Source organism: Syngnathus typhle, linkage group LG6 (genome assembly GCF_033458585.1).
Source record: "Syngnathus typhle isolate RoL2023-S1 ecotype Sweden linkage group LG6, RoL_Styp_1.0, whole genome shotgun sequence".
In the NCBI taxonomy this organism is placed as follows: domain Eukaryota; kingdom Metazoa; phylum Chordata; class Actinopteri; order Syngnathiformes; family Syngnathidae; genus Syngnathus; species Syngnathus typhle.
In genome coordinates, this window is record NC_083743.1 from 8,278,910 (window position 1) to 8,300,981 (window position 22,072).

General features: G+C 39.2%; 1 protein-coding gene across 5 annotated transcripts in view; it reads right to left on the reverse strand.

The window, feature by feature from the left end:
• The window catches only part of LOC133155404 (rap1 GTPase-activating protein 2-like), a 34,633-nt gene extending 18,256 nt beyond the window's left edge, over nt 1-16,377 (reverse strand). For 4 of the 5 annotated variants that reach the window (XM_061280702.1, XM_061280700.1, XM_061280701.1 and 1 more), the window contains exon 1: nt 1,255-1,862. In XM_061280702.1, coding sequence (XP_061136686.1) covers nt 1,255-1,673 — 419 coding nt within the window. In that variant the 5' untranslated portion in view covers nt 1,674-1,862. Of the gene's footprint in view, nt 1-1,254; nt 1,863-15,115; nt 15,152-16,135 lie in introns of those variants that run through there. The other variant, XM_061280703.1, reaches the window with a different exon arrangement.
• Between the last annotated feature and the right edge of the window lie 5,695 nt (nt 16,378-22,072).

A 22,072-nucleotide genomic window follows, 5' to 3' on the forward strand; every position in this document is an offset into this window, starting at 1 on the left:
TTGGGTGCTTATTCTTGCTCAAGGCAATATTTGACAATCCTTGACTCTTAAACACACCATCAAAAAAGCAAAACATTGCTTGAAGTGCAAATCAAAATTACTTAAGTGCTTGTTGTTATTCCAACTGAATGTCATTCTTCCAGGTTGTTTTCATTAAATGACAATGAGTAAAAAAAACAAAGTAAATGTGAAACCTTTGGACCCTTTGTGCTGTCGGTAATCCAAGTGTCACACGATAACACAAACAACCGGAGGTGAGGTAAGGTCAGCGACACCGTGGATACGCTTTCATCTGTGGCATTTTACTCCAATTCGAGGATCAGGTCTGGGCCGTCACAACTAGTAACCCCCCCCCCCCCACCCTCTCCAATATTTCCAACATCCGAGAACTCTTTCTTTTACCAGATGGTACAAACACAACCCGGTTTACATAGTTGGCAACAAATGTCCAATGTTGGCACGCTTCATTGGTAGCTTTTATCTTAATTCAAATCCAGCTGTTACGATTACACACTTTCATCGTACGTAATCTTCGAGCGAGTTAGGAAACATTCAAGCATGTGTTCGCACTGTACTAAAACTAGCGACCACTAAATAGTCAGCACGGCCTTGGACGAGTACCCACTCAAGATTCTTGAGTGTACTGCAACAATTGTCCAGAAGTAGATATACAGTACAGGAATAGATAAGTGGGAACTTTTCTCCCTTATATACTCAACAACGGCTTTTGCTCAGCTAGTAACAACCTCTTTTTATTTTTCCCATGTTCCTCTTTCACAGTTTGGCTAATGTCTTTCTTCCGTTCACTCAATATACTCGACTGAATGTTTGCTCTTCAAAACCACTCAGAATGGACCTTTGTTCACTCCTAACTCTGTTGCCACTCTTCCTCTCCATCTTTTCCCCTCTTTTATTTCCACTGACCCAAATGCACAAGAGTGTGGACTAGACACACACACTCTCCAACACACTACACGATAGCAGGCACCAATAAAAAGAGGACCTATAATAAAACTGTAAATATAAATCCACTCAACCAAACGGAACATGCAAAGTGGTACATAGAGGTGACTTATCATAAATTACAACCCATAAACTTTTTTTCACAACTTCACAAGCATGCTGGACTAATGTGTGTATTTGTGTGTCCATTTTTGGGCAGCCAGCCAGCCAGCAGAAGCATACTGTCTCATACACTCCAATAAACTACCTGCACAACCTTGCAAGTGTCATCAGGAAATAAACTTCACCCACCCTTCACTCTCTTCTTTCTCCTTCTCCTTCTCTTTGGCTTTACGAGACTTGTGTAGGAGTCCAATCAGGATGACAGCAGCTCGAATGCCGGCTTTTTTATTGTGTAAACGTCCTCTGGATTGAGACATGCTGGGCGCCTCCAGAGTGGATTCAGGTGACAATTGCTGCAAGGTCACGTTGGCTCCTGGACTCCTTGGTGAATCCTTGGTGGTGGCCTTTTGGGCTTCCAGGGTGAGCGCCTTCAAATCTTCAAAACCAGAATCAATTTGGTAAGTTCTTACGGCACAACGGACGCTGTCTACTTTTGCTTGGAACGGCGGAATCAATCCTGCTCTTTGAGGAAGGCGACTTAGTTGGTAGATCCCAAAAAGGTCCAAATTGGTACTGTTGGACTTGAGTCCAAGGTGAACTATCTGCATCCCCAGCACCTGCAATGCATCAATGCGTTGATCTTCCAGAACACAAGGTGCTGTTTAATGAGAAGAGTTTTGCAGCAGACTGTGAAGCATTGCATCTCTCGGCTTTCCTCTGACTCCCTTCCTCTCCTCCGTTCACTAACATGCTCTCCGTCCTCTCTGTCTGTGACTGCTGCTGCTTTGCTCCCTACTTGCTGTCCTCTAAGTCCAGTCCCTTTTCTCTGATTGGATGGAGCTGGAGCAAGTACCGCCCACTTCTCCTCCTTCTCAAGGAGGACTTCCCCTCCATCTCACCCTGCATGACATCTATACCATGTAGCAAAGGCTTAACTTTAAAACCATTGGCTTTTTGTAATGCACTTATTTTTTGTGGTGCATGTTGCTTAAATGTAATTATGTCACAATTTCAATTCCCAACAACAAAATGATTCCCTGCCCCACCGCATGAAGCCACAGAATGCTTATCTGCCTGTTGCGTGCTGAGCTGTTGCCAAGGACATCAAAACTGAAATGCAACCTCACCAAAAAAAAAAAAAACATAAGGCGAGAGAATTCATTTATTCACCAACTGTTATTCAGATCCCCTCCTACCATTTTGTTAATGCTATTTCTTCTCTCTGCTGCTTTTAGATTACAGGTCTGATAAACAAATAAATATTTTCAATTCCTCATTTTTGAACCACCTATCCATCAGGGCTTGACAGAAACAGGAAGTCATACAGACACAAAGGAAATTACTTCAAAAACAGGACCATTATGAGACAAGTTTATTTGCACACATTCCTGATTGTAACCATCTATCTATTTTCAGAAAATCTATTTTGTGAAATACTTGACGTTTAACCAAATTGTCATATCAGTTCAACCTTTGGCACATGAACAAAAAAAAAAATACAGAGTTCCAATTTTCATTACAGTTGGTTATATTGTTGGTTAGTCTGCTGGATTATGTATAAAATAAAATAAAATAAAATAAAATAAAATAAAATAAAATAAAATAAAATAAAATAAAATAAAATAAAATAAAATAAAATAAAATAAAATAAAATAAAATAAAATTCTATTGATGTAGTAAAGGGCTATAAGACTATACTGGCCATATGAAATAGAAAAAAAATCATTCAGTGTAGAAAGCAGAAAGATCATGAAAAGTTGAATCGGTTTGATGGCTTGAATGGATTGCCTCGTTCATTCAACAACAAAATAAAAAGTCAAATGCCTGAGCTGCTTCAGTAATTATCTGAGTGGCCAGGGCATGAAATTGATAGAGCCCAGGAAACAAGCAAATGTGACAATCATAAGGTTCCATCTATTAGTGTCACATCAAGAAACAATCTTGACCTAAATTTACCCTAAGGATCCAAACTATTAACAGTCCATGGAAAAACTTCTTTTGTTTTCTGCACAGTTGAATTCCCTGAGAAAGAAAATATTCCTAAAATAAGCATGTAATTAACACTGTTACCCTCAGAGTACATTGGAAATTGAGCTTGTCCCAGATAGAACATGTGCCAACATGCACACATCTTAACTGGAATATCAAGCCCACCCTTGAGATAACTTGCAAAAAACAAAGAGTAGATATACAAAAACAGTACACTTACTTACATCACACATCACATGCTGCTTACCAACTGGGACATTTCACTAGGGTCCTACTGTGCGTCATCAGGAGAGGAAATGAGACACCTTGATCAACACTTTGTGATTCTCCTTCACCCCCCTCTCTCTCACACACACACGCACACACACACACACACACACACACACACACACACACACACACACACATAAAAAAAAAAAAAAAAAAAGTTTTTATTGCTAGAATTATTGTAGTGCATTTTTAGGATGACTGCATGTTGCCATCCAAGATACCGTCTTGATCTTGACAAGAATATTTCCGCTATAACCATTTTATTTCCAAGTTTCCTATTATCAGTATAACCAGCTGAGCAATACACTGCAGGTGCACCATGTTGCAGTTAGAGCAGCCAGTCATCAAACCTCATTTGCATATTGTGGAAACATAGGCTACTTTATGCAAATCATCAGACGCATTGCCTTTGGAAATATATACGTCTTGCGTAAACAACTAAATGTCAAATAATGATACAGATGATTTTGATGCACATATATCTGAAATCATTTCAAAAAGTGTTCTCATTTCAAAACGTGTTCTCAGTCTTGTTAGTCTTGAAAAAGAGGCGGCTGTCAAACATTACCTAAGCAATCAACAACAAGATGCCAAACATTCAAGTATCCCAAAACATGCCTTCAGGCAGAGCAAATAAAGCCTCAAGCCTGATCACAACACACACGTTTCTCGAATCAGCAACCACTTTTACCTCATTTGGATGTCACAAACAATTAGTCAGGGAAAAAGGGGTCAAGGTAAGGTCAAACAATGACTCAAATCGACAGCACAACCTTTACAGGCATCAATACCTAAACTATTGAGGACACATGTTTTATGCGGGAAACTTCCTGGACACACTTTTCGCAAATAAAACATTAACACCCAAATAAATAGAACAAAACAATTATTTCAAGTGCCACAACAGAAAGTCATATTTTGTAGATCTGCTGAGAACAAATGCTACACATGGGAACATCAAGGCTATTTTCATAAAACACAAAAACTAAAATTGAAAAACACTTTCGTTAAAGAAATAAAATAAAAGTCATTTGAAGCGGTCAAATTGTTAATACCCCCCTAACCACATTAGGTGCTGTACTGCTTTGTATATATCAGCACAGAGTCACAATTAGCCCGACACAATCCAACTTGAAACTGAATACCCATTTCAGGAATGCACATGGGGCCAATTTAAGGATACACTGTACACACACACACACACACACACACACACACACACACACACACACACACACACACACACACACACACACACACACACACACACACACACACACACACACACACACACACGCACACACGCATACAGCGCCCACCCACACACACACTTGTGTCTGCTTAAACTGTACCAAGTCTCTCCTGGCACTTGACAGTCTCTCAAATGTCTCCCAAACAAACAGATGCCAGTCTGCAAACGTCACCTCTCTTTACAGCTCTGACAGGACACTATCTAAACATAACGCTGTGTCACCATGCATTTGCACATAAACACACTTGCAGAGAAAGTGTTTGGCCCAACTGTACACAGGCTGCAGGTTAAAATGACCTTCACAACTGCTGCTGAGTAACTGCTTTATTCCCAAGATGCACACATAATAAAGCGGCTCAACCAGCAGACTTTTCCGTCTCCAACTCAATCCTTGTTTCAATCCACAAAAACAAAAATAGCAATACGAGCTAGAAAATACTTGCAAAATTCCTTTTCATGAGTTGTTGACTGCTCATAATGAAGTCGATAATATTTATGGAACGTTACATGTGTTGGATTGATACTGAAATGCAACGTATGTAAATCAAATTGAGAAAGTAAATACTGTAAAGGCAAAGGTCACTGTTTGTGTATTTCTCAAATATGCATGTGGGGTAACATTTGTGTGATTGATGGAAGCATAAACATTTGTGTAAATAAAATGAAAATCTCTTTCAAGTCTTGACATTTATCGGCTCTTGATGGTGACTGGCTTGTCATTCGTATTATTGTATGTTTGATTCAACACATTCCAATATTGCTTTTTCAATTATGATGACTCATTGTGTTCTATAGAGCTGTACGTACATTTTATTTAAAGAGCACTCAGAGTTTCATACAATGCAAAAATGACAAATCTACAGCTCTTAGCTCAAATGGAAGTGCATTTTACAATTTGGGAATAACCTTTTAATCTTTAATATTATGTTTGAGATATTTCTCCAAATTCTAAGCAATGAGCCGTCTCTGGGGAATATAAAAGAAGAACTCAAAAGGAATGCTGAAGTGAATGTAAAAACATAACCTTGAAAATTCATTATCGTTCCATTACTAATTAATTATTCAACTAATGTAATATTACAGACTGTAATTGTTTATAACCCAAATAATTAACACGATAAGATTTGTCACACTTGCTGGCGGTTTAATGTCACGTTCTGACTTCCATCCGGAATAAGAAGTATTTTTCATGTTTTCTTCTCTAACCGGCTTCATGCTTGACTCCCTGCAACATTGTTTTTGGTTTTCTGAATGTCTCTCCAGACTGATCCAATCCTCTGGCAACATTTCAGGGCACAAAGGACAAAGCTGTGAGCATTCTGAAGAGCACTAGCTTGAGTTTACACTCTCAAACCATCAATACCAGCTGGCCTCTACAGCTTTCAAGATCCTCTTCCAGTAATTGAAGTTTATATCTCTTTGTACAATTTGTCCTTTCAAACAAGCCCTTAAAAATGAACATGTTGTGCATGAATTCTGACATCTTTATTTTTTTGTATTACGGTGTACATCCTGTGGCAGCCGGCCCACATATTTAGCAGATATTTCTATCCCTCAAAAAAAAAAGGTAACTAGCAACAAACAGTTTTTTGTTTTTTTAAATGAGTATTTATTGATATATTTGTGATATTATTACAGAAGGTACAAAACCAATTCATCTAAGTGTTTTTGTCAATCACATGCAAGTGAAAAAACATTTTGGGATAATTTATCAATATTATTGGGACAACTAACTACGTTGATTAGAACTGAATTCAAATGTTAATTGGATGACTACAGTCTCATTTACAAATTAGTTACTGTAACAACACATTAAGTATGAAGAAATGCACATGAAGCACAGGTTGTAGTTGAAGTGCACTTGATGTATTGCACTGTCACCGAGAGTTTTTAAAAATAAGACGTGGGAGAACTATTGTGTGTCTTTGAGAACAATGAAGCATTGCTTCTGGCCCAAACATCACGCTGAAGCGAGACAACTGAGACCGGAGAGAATTGTATTCATGCATATTTGTGAATACATTTTGCGTTTCGTTCCCATATTTGCAGGTGAATTAACACATGTATGGTTGGACTGTTTGGCAATTACAAGAGTGTGTTATTTTTAAATGGATTCCTCATGGGTTTTAATTTATTTATTTTTGCTCTCTGTCTAACGCAAAAGGAAATCTAGATTTAAAAAAAATAAAACAAGATGACCACTGCTGTCGATGAAGTTAGAAGTTCTGATTACGAAACTTGTGCTCGAGGAGAAGCTACTGGCGGAAGAACAGTCTCGAGAGTTTCAGAGCAGGACAGACCTGCCGAGGAAAAGGGGTTGTTTTTGCTAGACACACTCACACATACAATAAAGAAAAAAAACTGTCTTCCATACAATTGGCCATAGAGGAACCTTATGGATGACCCATCAGTAGAAATATTGGGGCCCCTGACAGACATGCCAGACGATTGTCAGCTTTGGTGAGAACGTGCATCAGTCAATAAATGATGAGGCTGCAATATTAGTGGCAAGACAAATTAAAATCAGGACTGAAGCATTTGGAAATTCTGCGAAAACCCACACATCATCAGAGATCTTCATCCCGTCAAGGACACAGAGATTGGGCGAAGGAAATTAGAACCAGAGAAAAGATTGTGAACAAATGAGCATGACGTGGAGCGAAATGATAGAGAGAAATCAGATCCAATCAGAGACAGGTCTCGACTCATGCTGTGACGATGAACTGGTGATGCAGTATATTTGTTCCTTTAGTGGCTGTTGATTGCAGTGATGTATCACTGACAGTCCTTTTCTCTTCACTAAACTCGAACTCGAGAATTTGCTGCACTCTGTCTAGCTTTGGCTATGTAGTTGTGACGCGATTGTTGCTTTGGTTCAATTTTGTCTAAACCTGAGGTTGATTTAAAAAAATAAAAAAATAAGACATAACCGTCATCTTCATACAACGTGACAGATTATTGACCTGGATTGTTTTGATTGATATGTAGAACAAGAATGGAACTGATTTAAAATGCATAACCCAGGTTATGTTGTGGTCACCAATGATCATCTCTCTCTGTGACAATGTTTCAAGCCAAACAGCCAAGGCCCAGGACTTGAGATAAATTATTCCTCTATAAGGAAATTGGGTTTGAATTCAACTCTGTTGGAGCGAAACCATCCAACTTCCCCTGATGTGCTCGTCGGACAGAAGATCTGTGTATGAGTGTGTGTGTGCGTGCAAACACAAAGACGCAATCAGGATAGATATATCCTTTCAGCTGTATCAAGATTTACTTCTGATCACAGGAAGGCTTCCTGTGATTACTCCATAGATAGATGTGCCGTGAAGAGAGAGCCAATGAAGTCTCCGTTGAGAATTGTTGGTGTCAAGGTGCTTGCTCTAGCTGCTAGAGTCTAGCATCTATCAAATATTTTCAAAATTAAAGATGGATGACATGATCAAAACTGGTCACAAGGAATTCAATGACGCAATGAAAACAAAATTCATATTTAAAAAAAAAAAAAAAAAAAAAAATCAATGACACTGTACACACAGACAATTAAAGATTCTGTAAAGTGGAGGAAAAAAATTCAAATAAAAAAATTCTAATTTAAAAAAATGAAATGACACACCTGTACATACATACAATTAAAAATCCTGTAAAGTGGAGGAAAACATTTCAAATTAAATAAATTCAAATTAAAAAAATGAAATGACAGACAATTAAAGATCCTGTAATGTGGCAGAGAATAATTAAAAATAAAAATAAAAAAAAATTAAGTGACACACCTGAACACACAGACAAAGATACTGTAATGTGGTGGTGGTGGTGGGGGGGATACTATAATACTAATTAGAATGAATAAAAAAACATGTATGATGTAGGGATGTCGAAAAGGAGCATGCAGATCGTGAAAATGATGGGGCAGAGCACCGAACCTTGAGGAACTCCATGGCTGAGTGGGATGTGTGTGACATGACAAAAAAGTGCTGTTTTGTTTATCCAAATGATCAGTTACAGCCAAACAAGCCCTGCTTACTAGTATGTACGTTGTCACCAGGCAAAATGGTTGTGCAAATGTTTGAAGAGCACGAGACAAATCAATGGCCTCATTGGAATTTTGTTGTGGGTAAAGATTGAGTGCTCCCCTCGTTCTCTTCGATCCCACAGTAAGAAATGAGATTTGGTCAACATGTCGGCTATTCCTGTAGTGTGAACATGGCCTCTTGTCTTTTTGGTCACATCTGTCAGCTGTGGACCCTCTTTTCTCTGCTCGAGCCCACTCAAAGTCTTGTTTCATTCTCTTTCTCATTTCCTCCAGTCTGTACAGCCATCCTCTATTCTCACTGATGCTAAAAAGACTGTAATTTGCAACGAGGTTACATCAAGTGCGCTCCCAACAGCCATCACACAGCACAGAAAGAACCTTTTATGCGGTTTCCAGTGGCAACACATTGAGGCCTTAACAAGTTCAGATGAAGAAGGCTCGAGATTGAAAATAAAATTGTGCGACACGCACACACGCGCACGCAAACTTTGAGGTGATCGGTTGGAATGAAGAGTGTGAACAGAAGTCGGAAGAAGAGAAGTCACGTAACAGAACCAAATTTGAATTGTGCAATCATTATGTTTACAGTTTACTATCGGAAGTAAATAAGGAAGGTATGTAAAGTTTTGTCACCTCCCTTGTTCCTTTTTTTTTTTTGTTGCAACTTTCTCACACTAAAACATTTAAAAATATATTTTTAAAAACATCAATAAATAATCTCTTACTGAATCAAATCAGATTGAGCAATTTTAGTGTATAGAAAACAGAATCAATCATTGTTGGTGCACCTCTAAAAATGGTCTGACTAAAATTGTTTGACTTTATCTCATATGCCTCCTGTGTGTGATAAAAGCTATGCATCTGAGCATGCGTGTGTATTGAAGCATATTATTCAACTGCAGCCATGTGCTTACTCTTTGCCCCCTCTCCAAAGACCACCTCTCAGCGATGCCGCCTCATCGGTGAGTGGCTTCTCTACGAGCCCTCGACAGTGAGCCTTCTGACCAGATGGTCCGCTTATCAGCTCCTCTGTCTGAGTGCGAGCAGCATCAGGCACAAAGCAAGGAGTAAATATTTGTCAAACACTGAGAGGCAGATGGTTTTTCTTGTGACTTGAGGGGAACATGAATCAGTGCACGTATGCGCACGCACAGTATCATAGTTGTTGCGATTGTACAGTTTAGAATTAGAGAGAAATATACTTAGTTGATGATGAAAAATTCCCTTCCCTTCAGGGATTACAATCTAGACACATCCATCAATCTTTTACTGCTTATCCTGCTCAAGGTTACGAGGGAGCAGGGCTCCAAAAATGTCACACCTGTAATTATCAACCCTCTAGCTGCAGCACTAAATGTGAATGTTCTCATCTAATGATCTAAATCACCTCATTAAGAAAATCTCAATGGATCTCAGTATTAAAGGTTTGAGTGCATCACTAAGAGGAGTTAAGAACAACTTCTTGATGAATCCCAATGACGAAAAGAACTGAAAGGAACATCATGTCCACTTCAATTTGGGTACACCCAGATTTTTAACTTCACTGCTTTTAAGTGAGAGCACTGTACGTGATGTATTCAAGACGATCAACAAGCACATCACACAAAGATATCTCTCCTGATGAAAGATTTACAATGTCCTGTTGTAGTACCAAGAATGACTTGTAGAGGGCAGCCGTGCTACAGGAAATCTTGGCATCCAAATTAAACAACAGGTTAGGGCAGTAGAAGTACTTGGGCTGTCATTTCACCTGTTAATGTTTTTTCCTCATCATTTGATGGTGAATGACTTTGGAGACACGTTATACAATATTTTGGGTCTATAAAGTGACAGCGCACTCAAATTGAGCCTTGGTGAATGCTATGAATTGAACCCAAACCTAAATTTGGTGCTTCTCATGTGGCACACATGCACAAAAACACACACACGCACGCCTTATTTGTATTAATTCATATGTATAGGGACCTCAATTGTGCAAACGTTGAATTTGCAGATCGGAGTCCCTACCGGTTGTGTTTAAAAAGAGGCTGCAACTGACCCATCACCATGGAAATGAGTCATACGAGAAGACTATCAGTTCTTGCTGCCATGGCAACAGACTTAACTCCCTATAGTACCATTCAATGAAGCTGTTTTAAGTACAAACAACAACACTTTACTGTGCATCTATTATCCAAGTAAATACAATAACATTTTTAAATCTAAAGGACTGTCTTGATGTAATGTTTGTGCTCTAGTTCTTGTGCTGTAAAAGCAAAGCAGGTTCAAAATAAATTAAACATTAGCCTCTAAAGCAAAAAAAAAAAAAAAAAAAGTCTAATTAAATGGGTTTAGTACTTTACAGTTAAAATTAGTCCGTTTTTGTTTGTGCAGACCTGCTACCCATGTTAACCTCAACAGGTGGGAAGAAAAATACTAGTGAACACTGCCCTCTAGCGGTGCAGTCATTTCCTCAGCAAATTGTATATCAATACATTGAGGGCCTCAAGAGGCGCAACACTGTAATAGCCTTTCAATAAAATCATGACCTTGCCTGTGTGACTTGCGTATCAAATATGCAATTAGAAGAAAAAAAAACAGGCAATCAAATGACTACCTAAACGTTCTCTATTATGCTTTCTGTTTCTTAGAAAAGGAGGTGTGAAAATAGAGGAAGTGCAACATCCTCCCTTTGGACGTTTGAGGATGGGTGGAGCTTTACCACTTCCCATACGCTTCAAGAATTATCTTTGCAACTTGAAACCACAATATTTTAATCTCACATGTGTATTAAGTAGAAATGTAACACACATATGCATAAGTCTGGCTGTTAAAAACTATTTCATTTGAACGCTATCCTTGTTCTCGAGTCGTCTTCCTCTTTTCATGTTGTCTTCATCTGGTTGGTCAAACAGTAGCACTGTGTACACAGTCTTCACAAAAGCTCTAAATAAACTAAAAGTAATCACCCAAGAGTTCATTAAGACAACACACACAGCCTCTGTGGAAGAAAGCGTTGCTTGCTGTGGGCTTTATTAAATCGTCTCGAGTAAACATGACAGCAGTAGATATTACGTCCTGTGTTTGTTCAATAGCCATAAATTGGCATTATTCCGTGCAATACAGAAGGTGGGCCAGGACACAGAGTAAATGCCATGCTCCAGAAATAGTAACAGCACATTTGCTCTTTTCCATGATGGGGCCAGGAAGGTAACATTTACACCCGCCTTCCCCCCCGAAAAAACTAGGCTAGAGGACGATAAGCTGAGGTTAGAGCTTCTCAAAGGAGAAACATCTTCCTCCAGTCACGTCACAGAAGTGGGTCAGGAGGTTGGTATAAATTGTCCTGGAGTAAACTAATTTGTAAGGCAAATTATCAGTCAAAAACACTGATTGAGGCAAAGCACAACAGTGAAGCATAGTCTGTAACCAGATAATTAATTCAGTAAATTATCATTCTTACGAGAAAGCAAATTCAAAGGAAGTGGAAAAAATATGAATGTCCGTCCATGATGCAAAGTGATGGATTTAAAAAAAAAGGCTTATTAAAATTCACATCGGAGCAAAGGTCTTCTTACTGTATCCTTATTCTTGAAAAGCAGAGACGAAAAAGCAACACATGCGCATAAATTTCAATCAGTATGCTCCAGTGTGAGTTTCTGTTGAGGCGGGCCTGAGCAGTGTGTAAATAACTTGTGGCAAGTGTTAGCTAATTAGCAGCACATTCATAATGACGAAAGTGCAAGGTGACATTTGCAATGCGAGGCGAAAACAATCTGTGGCTCAGCCTTCTGGTCTGTTTGGTAAAATCCAAAGATAAATACAAACAAGAAAAACAAAGTCTACACACAACATGGAGGATGTAAAATAATATGAAGCGGTGTGGTCTCAAAATAAACCCTTGCTGCATGTGTGTGATCTGTAATATTTATGATGTTACTTCCGTGAGGGGGATAATAATTAGTTTCACAAAGAACTAATTGCCTCAATTAAAAAGATCATCTTACGGATATACTGTAACTGTACGAGTCGCTTCCGCGCCATCTTGATTCCACTGTGCATGCTAAAGTGAACGGATGACTACATTTAATGCAAATTAATAATAATAATAATAATAATAAATTATATTTATAATGCACTTTACATTCGGGGGAATCCCAAAGTGCCAATTAAATTAATTAAACAAACGATAACGTGCAGCGTCGACACGTTTTCTCTGGACGATCACAATTTGAGACATCTCGAGCGGTGCTCATCTATGGATGCATTATGATCAGATAATCCATCTTTGTGTCCATTCCACATGATTAGTCGCAGTAGCGAGCTGCTCTGCAGCAATGTCTTGTGTGTATGCTTGTTACTGATAAGGTCCTAAACGTAAAGAGAAGTTGATTATAGGCCATCAGAATATTGATCGCATAGCAAAACTCCTTAGGGGTCATTACTTGGGCAATTGTTGGCTTGACACTATCCGCCTTTTGTAAAATGTCAATAAACACAATAATCACTCATTCTTTTAAATGTAAAAAAAAAACAACAACATGTTAACAGGTGCGGCATGCTAAAATTCATTTGGACTCATATAGCATATTGCTTTTACCTAAGGCCACGGACATTTAAAACTAGATCACATTTTGTAAAACAGTGAACACCGGTTTCCAAACGAATCAATACAAAGTCATCAGAAAGCCTCCAAAATATTTCTTCCTCTATGTAGAAAAAGAAAATCAACCAGCAGTTACTCACCATAGCTTGCGTGGCATGGTCAGACAATATTCGAATGGCGATCTACTAAAACCTGCCCCTGTTTCATCCCCTCTCTCCCTTAATTCCTATTTGCAATATTCATCAGCACAACCCCAAGACAAAAGCCACAAAGAGATGTTTGCTAATGCAGGCACTTGGTAGCCCACATGCACACAAGACTGATTATACAGCTATTAATGAGACCCGGAGGTAGAGGGATGTTCTCTTTGTAGTAGAGCAACCGGGATTAGGGAGAGTTGGAGCAAGGGGAGGGATGGAATAGAAACCACACGGTGATCTCTTTAACACCTGCTACGTGGTTCCTTATCCATCTACCTGTCTCGCCTCGACCATATAAACGTGCATGTCACAAAACCACATTCATATTCTTGTCTGAGTGCTCGCCTCTCTTTTACGCTCTCGCTGCTCCATAGAGCCCTTTTCCCCTAATCAAACAGCGAGATCAAAAGGGCACACACACACACACTCTCACACACACTTCAAGCAAGAGTCACGACTCACTCATTCATATTCAGTGCCACTCCACAGACAGCAGTCCAACAACACCTGGCCAGGGAGTGAAAGAGGCAGGTGTGATATGGATCCATAATATTATATTTATGTAAAATAAATGGTTGCGCACCAGTCTCGGCAAATCTGGTGTGGCAGAATTAGCGGAAATAAATAGAGTATTTTGCTGCGGTTATTTTACATGCGCAAGTGAGTCAACTGGATCAGTCTTTGAGGTGTGGAATTATGACATAAATAGAAAGTTGATGACACACGGAGGTTAGCAATGAGTCAGAGAGCAATACTGTCAAAGTCTGTCTATGTGGGAACACGCATGGGATAATAGATAGTTAGCATGCACAGATGGATAAACACAAGCAAGCATCACCTCTCATGGCGTCGGCAAACAATTATCGGGCTTTTCGGATGAATTTCACAAACGACAAGCTGGTGCTTCTCACACATGACACCCACGAAGAATGTTTAACGAAGCATGCAAATGACAAATCAAATGCCACAGTTGCATGCTGAAGCAGATGTTATCCTCAGCTATTTATAGTGACACAATGAAATGTAATATGATATTCAAGTGGGGTCCGTAAAAACAAAAAAATATTTTTAAAATTCTTCAAAAAATTCTGATAAAGCTTATGGTTTTTTTTTTCTGGACGGCAGGTGGCAATGTGGAAAAAGAATATCCTGGAAAAATTGGATAATACTCCAAAATCAATTATCTGGCATGTTTCAAAAAGGGGTGGGGCAGTGCCCCCACGGACCCCCCTTAGCTCCACCAGTGTATCAAACTGTATTTATGATAAATCACATTTCAGGTTGCAAGAAAATTGTGATTCCCAAGGGACATCTAGCAATGGATTGCCCATGTCCCTGTTGTTAAATCAGCTTTTTAGTTATCCCTAAGATTTATTCTTCCTGCCGATAAGCTCCAAACCACAAACGGAGTAATTTGTTCAAAAGACATCAGAAGAATCTTCCCTAAAGCCAAAGTTCTCATGAGACCCGATCACAAGTAGATGTTGTTTCTTTGATGTAGCCCACAAAGCCGCTATAATTTCCTAAAATGAACCTCAGTCGGAAGGGATTTTACATTATTGATTCCTTGTCTGATCTCACACAGCCCAAAACAAATTCACTATTGAAGCAAAATGTTATTTTCCAGCGTTGGAAAATACAAACACTCAATTTTGCTTCATTTGAGATAATCACAAATTTCATGACAATTACAAGGTAACATTAGAGATTTATTTGCTCACCGGGATTTCAATGCTGACAAGGTGGGCTTGTCAATCCTGTAAAGAAATATGAGACAAAAAATTAATGATCATCATTATGTCAGAATTCTCTTGAAAGTAGTTTTGTGGGCACGTGGAGACGTGAACGACCGAGAGCATGAATATTAAAGAGTTAAGAAGAGAGCTTTATAATTTCATTTCATTCCCTCGGGTGATCTAACAACACCATTAAATGTCCCATTTCCATTTTACTGGCATCTGATCCGTCACATTCCGTTCCGCTATATTCATTGCACTGGAAACTAGCGCAAGTTATCAAACTATCACAAATATATTTATTTCTTCTTGCAAGCATTTCTGATTCTTTAATCCCATTTCATATGGATGTATAATTGTGTGGAACTATTTGTAATCTATGTTATACAGGGACAGGTTTATTATTATTATTTTTTTAGTTGGTTTTAAATGTGATTGTTTTTCATTAGCCAATATTGAGCAATAACGAGTGGCGTGAAATAACGCAATATCCAAATTCAATGATGTAACAACACTAAATGACTTAAAAATGAAATAGTTGTATGTGTGTTTGTGGTTTGACTAACTCATTTCATCTTCGGTGTCAGGTTGTGCTGCCTCGGCCCTTCTGGGCAGTTAAAGTGCTCCAATGCGATGCTTTCAGTGTAGCAATATGACAGCCAACGAGGACGTTGCCCACTCCAGTGTGTCAGCACTTTCAACACTAATAGGGCTAAATGGGGAGCTTGTTGTGCACTGCATCAAGGGATTCATCTAACCAGTAAAACAAGAAACCTAATAGGTCAACTCTAATGAGTGTTTGTGTGCCATGTCACATGAGGCAAAATATACACCAGCAGCAGATTACAAAAGCTCCCACAACGGAGACAGCGCCGACTGTAATAGCTCAAGACCTCCGCCCGCCCATCCTTCCAGCCAAACTTCAGCAACATCACTTCAAAACTCAAAGAATGGAGATCAAATTTGCAAACACATTAATTCAAAGAAAAGATAAAAATACAATACCATCCAAAACCACCAAATGACAGGCTTCTCCTTCTGAGCATTTTTGTCCCACTATTGTCCTCACATGGAATGCTCTCTGTGTATCCGTCGGGAAATGTGTGTCCTGTTGTCAGTCTGTGTCACTCTCTCTGTCTCTCTACTTCTCTTAGGCTCCTTTATTTGGGCTACTCTCTCGACCGTTCAGTCAGTTTCCTGAAACACTGCTTGCTCTGTCACAGCCAGTTAAACACAAAGCCTGCAATCTACAGATGCATTGAATATACATAGTGATTAGAAGGGGAGGGTCAAAGGTGGGGAGGGGCCAGAAGAACCCATCTGAGTGTGAAAGTTTATTTCCCACACACTCCTGCAGGTGCTTTTGGAACTCTTGAATTATGTTTAGCACCCAAAATATCTGCAAGCAACCAGTGGTACATCCCACTTGCATTAATAAACTCAATGCATTAAATAAAATAACAAGTTTGATTAATATGTTAAAGAATATATAAGTTATACAACTCAAGTGTTTAATATTAGATCAGACACAAATCAAACAAGGACAAAAGGGGAACGAGGTATATAATGTAGTCAATGCAGTGGTGTGACCAAAGGGAGTTTCCTTCCTGATGCCCTTCCTCTTCATGATTTCACACGCTTAATGAAACAGCTCAAGTGGTACAGCCCGATTTGAGCATCTCTTTAAATTCGGGTGGCGTGTAACACAAAGTGTAGTGTCAGTTGGATTTTTCCCTTTAAGGACACCAATGAGTCAGACGGTCCATACAAAGAAAAAAAAATAAGTAAATAAATAAAAGGAAAATAAAATAAATAAATAAATAAAATAATGGCCTCTAGTGATGCAAGCAAGCACCTGAATCTTGCACTCTTGCTAGACAAATAAATCCGTGGACTGACAGGTTATGTTGAGTGTATAACTTATTCATCACAATAAAAACAATGTCATCAGCAGATGCGCTCTTTATCCTTTTTCTAGTTTTTGGATGATTTCTATTTTCCATCTGTTCGAATATGCCCTGCAGTACCATGCTGCCTCCCACAGGTCAGTGCTGCCACTACGCCAGAAAACTGCTTTGCACAAGAAAGATGCCTAATATTGTTTTGTGTGTGCAGTGCTGGTCACCAGCACATCACACACTATAAAAACGGTATGATAATTTAAGCAATGCCTATTTCCCTGTCCAACATTTACAGAGCACTATCCCTTTGTCCTTAATATATTCCATAAATGTCAGTTTAGTTCATGCATCATTCGAAATCCTGTCATCATGTTTAATATGATCCATTTTCCGTTTAGGAGAGCAGATTTTCACTTGTTTTGCATTTTCTCAAATGATAGCCTACTTTTCATGCTTCTCCTCGTTGATGGATTTTAGTCAAAGTGACAGCACGCCCGCTCGCCCACGCATGCACGCATACATTCGCGTACAAAATCATTGACTGCAGTGCATAGTATAGTATATGCATGCACTGATGCACTTATAGCAAGCACACACACGAGCTGACATAATCGTTGGAACCAAGTGCAGAGCGTGGCAGATTTGCTGACGACACCTGGCAGCTCAGTACCGATGGTCTTGAAGTAAGCTCTTGAGTGTTGTGCTGCTGCTGCTGTGACCCTCAACTGTTTTTTCATAGAAATCCTTTTACAGAATAAGCATCTACAAATGTGCTGGATAATGACAAGAAGGCATCCATTCATTTTGCTCAGCTTCTCACTCACTCATTTCTGCCACTTGTGTTTGTAGTCCTATCTTTTAAGTTCCTATCCAAATCTCATGACCTTGGACAAGGTAGACATAGATGGACCTTTGGATCAGTTCTTTTCACCATGACCACTTCACTTCAGATCCTGCACCAATCTGTTGATTCCAGACTTCATTGTTTCCTAAATTGTTAACGCAAGAGAAATGAATTCCGCAAATTTTTCTGACAGCCACCACCCAAGCAGCAGAAGCGGATTCCTCAGTTGCCCCAAAAGCTCTTCTCCTGCAAGATTCTCTTTTTTTTAACTCTGGTGTCAACCATTGAGATCGAGGGTTGCTACAAGTCCAGTCATTCAACTCAGCAGACTGACAACCAGTCCAGCGTGATATGTCACCTGGGATGACTTCACCTTCCCATAACCCACAGCATGATAATCCCATAAGAAACGAATTAATGGATTTCTGCCCCTTAGGGAATAGCTTCCTAATGCTTTTCTCACCCTGGTGCTTTTTTTAATCCCGCCTTCGTTATCCAGCAACCCTCTCCCTGCCCACGTATCTGTTTTGTCTTCTTTCTTAATTACAGTATTTATATGAGAATCAAGCTGCCTCTGTAATGCTGGGCTCGAGAATACCTGTCAATACTGATGTTATGCAATTATATATGAAGTCATATTGGATTTTTATTGCAAAAGCCAGTGGATTGTTTCCTGCTCAAGGAATGTTTGCTATCTCAGACACAGACTCCGAGCTGCACATTTCGCTGCATCCCTTTCTATACCGCATACAGTAGGGTATGCACCCCCCCTTGCAGACGGAAGCTTGAAGAAATAAAATGTCCACACATGCTTGACAATTCATGCTTGAACTGGGATTCACCCATTAACTGACGTGCAAGAGTGACCGTGTGCTAGCCAATAAATAATGTCAATCTAATCTTCAGCCTGAAAATACTATAGTGCCATTTTCCATTCTCTCCATCTATGTTTGCTTCACTGCAACTTCACCGTGATATTAGCAGTTGATTGAATGAAAATAGGGACGTACTCTTGTTCATCGCCCACGTACATATGCAGAAACATAACTTCATGTTGCCACTCACGAGTCTCACACACACACACGCCTGCACACACACACATGCACACACGTGCCATATGGTCTGATCAGGAACGTGGCAACCGTGACCAGACATTGCAGCAGTACACAGAAGACAATTTGCATGCCATCACGCTTCCATTCACACTTGTGCATGTACTGTACACACATATACACGCACCAACCCCAGAAATAAATCCATGCATTTTTTTTTTTAGAGTTCAAGGATATTGAGTACTCTCAAGTCAAGAAATCCTTAAAATCGCTCTCCACTTCACTTGCGTTGTGCAAATGCTGAGGAGTCGTTCAAAGCCAGCAACTCATGGTGCCTCTTGTCTCCATCTGGAGAGTTCTCACACTCATCATACAAAAAAAAACAATAACAACAAAAAACGCCTGCTTCTCCCATCAGTGTCAGCAGCCACTGCCTTACCTCGCCTCCCCTGAAGTTCCCTTGCAAGCCGGGGTGAACATCTTGCAGTCAACGCAGCATTAACAGTGGAGCGGCTGACAGAGGAGGAGAGATTGAGGCAATACGGGAGAGAAAGGGAGCAAGCCAGTGTGGGGGGAGGTAATTCACATGGGGGGAGGGTACAGCCATAGAGCGCTGGCTAGGACAGAATTATGAGATGTGGGAGTGTGGGTGCATGTGTAAGCATGAGAGATGCTGTTACCATGGAGAGGGATACGCCTAAACTACTTTGAAGCTTTTTTTAAATTGAGGGCGGACAAAAAAAGAAAGAAGACAAAGTCAGAATGTAAAAGGACAATAAAGATTGAAGCTCTGTGAAACACAATATATAAGTCGAATATACAGCATTTAATTGGGGATTATTTATTTTTATTATTTATTTTCACTATTTATTTATCTATTTATTTATTCATTTTTATTATTTATTTTTTATTACTTTTCAATTTATGGTCTTGTTATTAGTTTGAACCATTTCAGCCTTGCAGTAGTACAATTTATGATTCAGGGCTGTTGAACTTTTCCATCATTGGGATTCTTCGTGGAAAAGAGGAAAAACAGGCAAAATAAAATCGCACCCTTTGGTTTAAACTGTTTGTTATTGATCTTGTTTCCTGCCCACGGCTCTGACGACACACACAAAACCATCGCACTGAGACAGAGGGCGGAAAGGAGAGACATGATTTAATTAGAGCTATCCTCCCTGTGGATGAACCACGGTAAACAGTACAAAGCCAACAGGTTATGTAAAGCTAGTAGCAACATCGACCAAAAAATAGCACACAAAAAAAAAAACGGGTTTTAAGTACTAGTGAGGATTTTGTTATTTCATCTGCAAGCATTTTAATGTCTGTTTGTCAGGTCGAATTTGTTATGCTGGCTGAGGTTGCCTTGGAAACCTGTTTATCTCTTTTTCAGGGTTTTGCAGAGGTTTGAATTAGCTATAATTGGACCCCGTAACTAATAAATCACGCCACTGCTAAAAATAGGACTCTGTTTACATTTCCGTACGTTAGTCATGAGTAGCAAATTCAATCCAAAGGCAAAATCTGTTCCACATTTATAATTAAGTGCAAATTTATTTTGATTTAAGAGGACAATATAGAGTATTAATCTGTGATTGTCAGGTAACCTGTTCAGGGTGTATCCCGCCTCTTGTCCAAATTTGTCTGAGAAAGGATCAGACTCACCCATGACCCTTGGTGACCTACTTATGAACCTTAGCTTCAGATGTATACTGATGCAATGTAGTCGAATAAATACTCAGAGCACAGTTCCTTTAAATGTCTGATTACTATTATTTAACAGGGCGAAGGAAGGACCCCATGGTGAAATGAATTAAACATTTTCAGATTCAAATGCAAAGGATGTGAATCTGGCATGTATGTACTCATTGTATCATTATTATGTACTCAAAATTCACTGGCTATTTGAAGCAGTGGAAGGGTAGAGGAAGCGTTTGCAGAGAAACACTGTCACCTTGTGGTCTTAATTCCAAACTGAAGTAAAAGTCGTGTGCATTTGCTAAATTTTAATGTGTATATAATACACAATATACAGTATTTCTTTTTGCAAGTGAGAGTCTCGACCAGGGGTGTCAACTCATTTTTGTAGCGGGGCACATTGTGGTTGTGGTTTCCCTTAATGACTTATATAGAAATGGATGGCTCCTGATATTACAGAGATTCTAGTAAAAAAGAAGTTCAACAAATTTCTAATTTGATAGTGCGATTGCAAAAAAAAATCCTTGCAACATCTCACTGTTATTAAAAGGAAGACAATTTGCAGTTTTGATATTTTAAACACTGAGTTGTCACATGATTCACCTTTGCCGGCCACATAAAGTTATAGGGCGGGCCGGTTCTGGTCCCTGGGCCTGAGGTTTGACACCTATGGTCTACTGAACCATCCTATGCTTACGATACAATATATGACAAAAAATGTTAACTTACCATAATGCGTTATGTTTGGATTGTTATTCATTGTCTTCATCTCTGCAGAGCTTGTGAGATGCTTTTCAAATTATTGTCGTACATATAAAGGTGAATTTCTTGTGGCATTGTTGAATAATTTGCATTTATACAAGACTCTGGAGACTAAAGCTTATTTTAGCTAAAACCAGGTGAGAGGTTTCGTTTTTAAGCACGGCATCATGTAATGTGAAGTGATGAATCAAATTTATGTCATCATGTAAAGTGAATTCACGTTGTGTACATCATCATATAAGGTGATGTGCCAAAGCACCGGCAAACACACATGAAAGGTCAACAATGCTTTGAATTCTTTGACCACAAAGCTGTGTCAGCGTTTGTTGCATTTAGGGTGTGAGTGTGATGAATATAGACGTCAAGTATCCCCGACTTGAGACGCTACTAATCATATGAATACACACAGACAAGAACCTCAACCTTCAGCGAACATAATCGTAAGATACTAAAGCAATCATGGGGAATTATGTACTTGTATACATTTTTTTGTTAGAGAGGAGGGGGCTTCTTTTATTTGGAATGTTTTAATTGGAGAGCAGAATGAATGAAAAGTTTGATTTAATTTGACATGGTGAAGAGATCACCAATCCAGTCCTGGAGAGCAGTCATCCTGCATAATTTAAATGTTTCCCTCCTCCAACGTACAAAATGATCAACAGCAAATGATTTGGATCATTTGAAT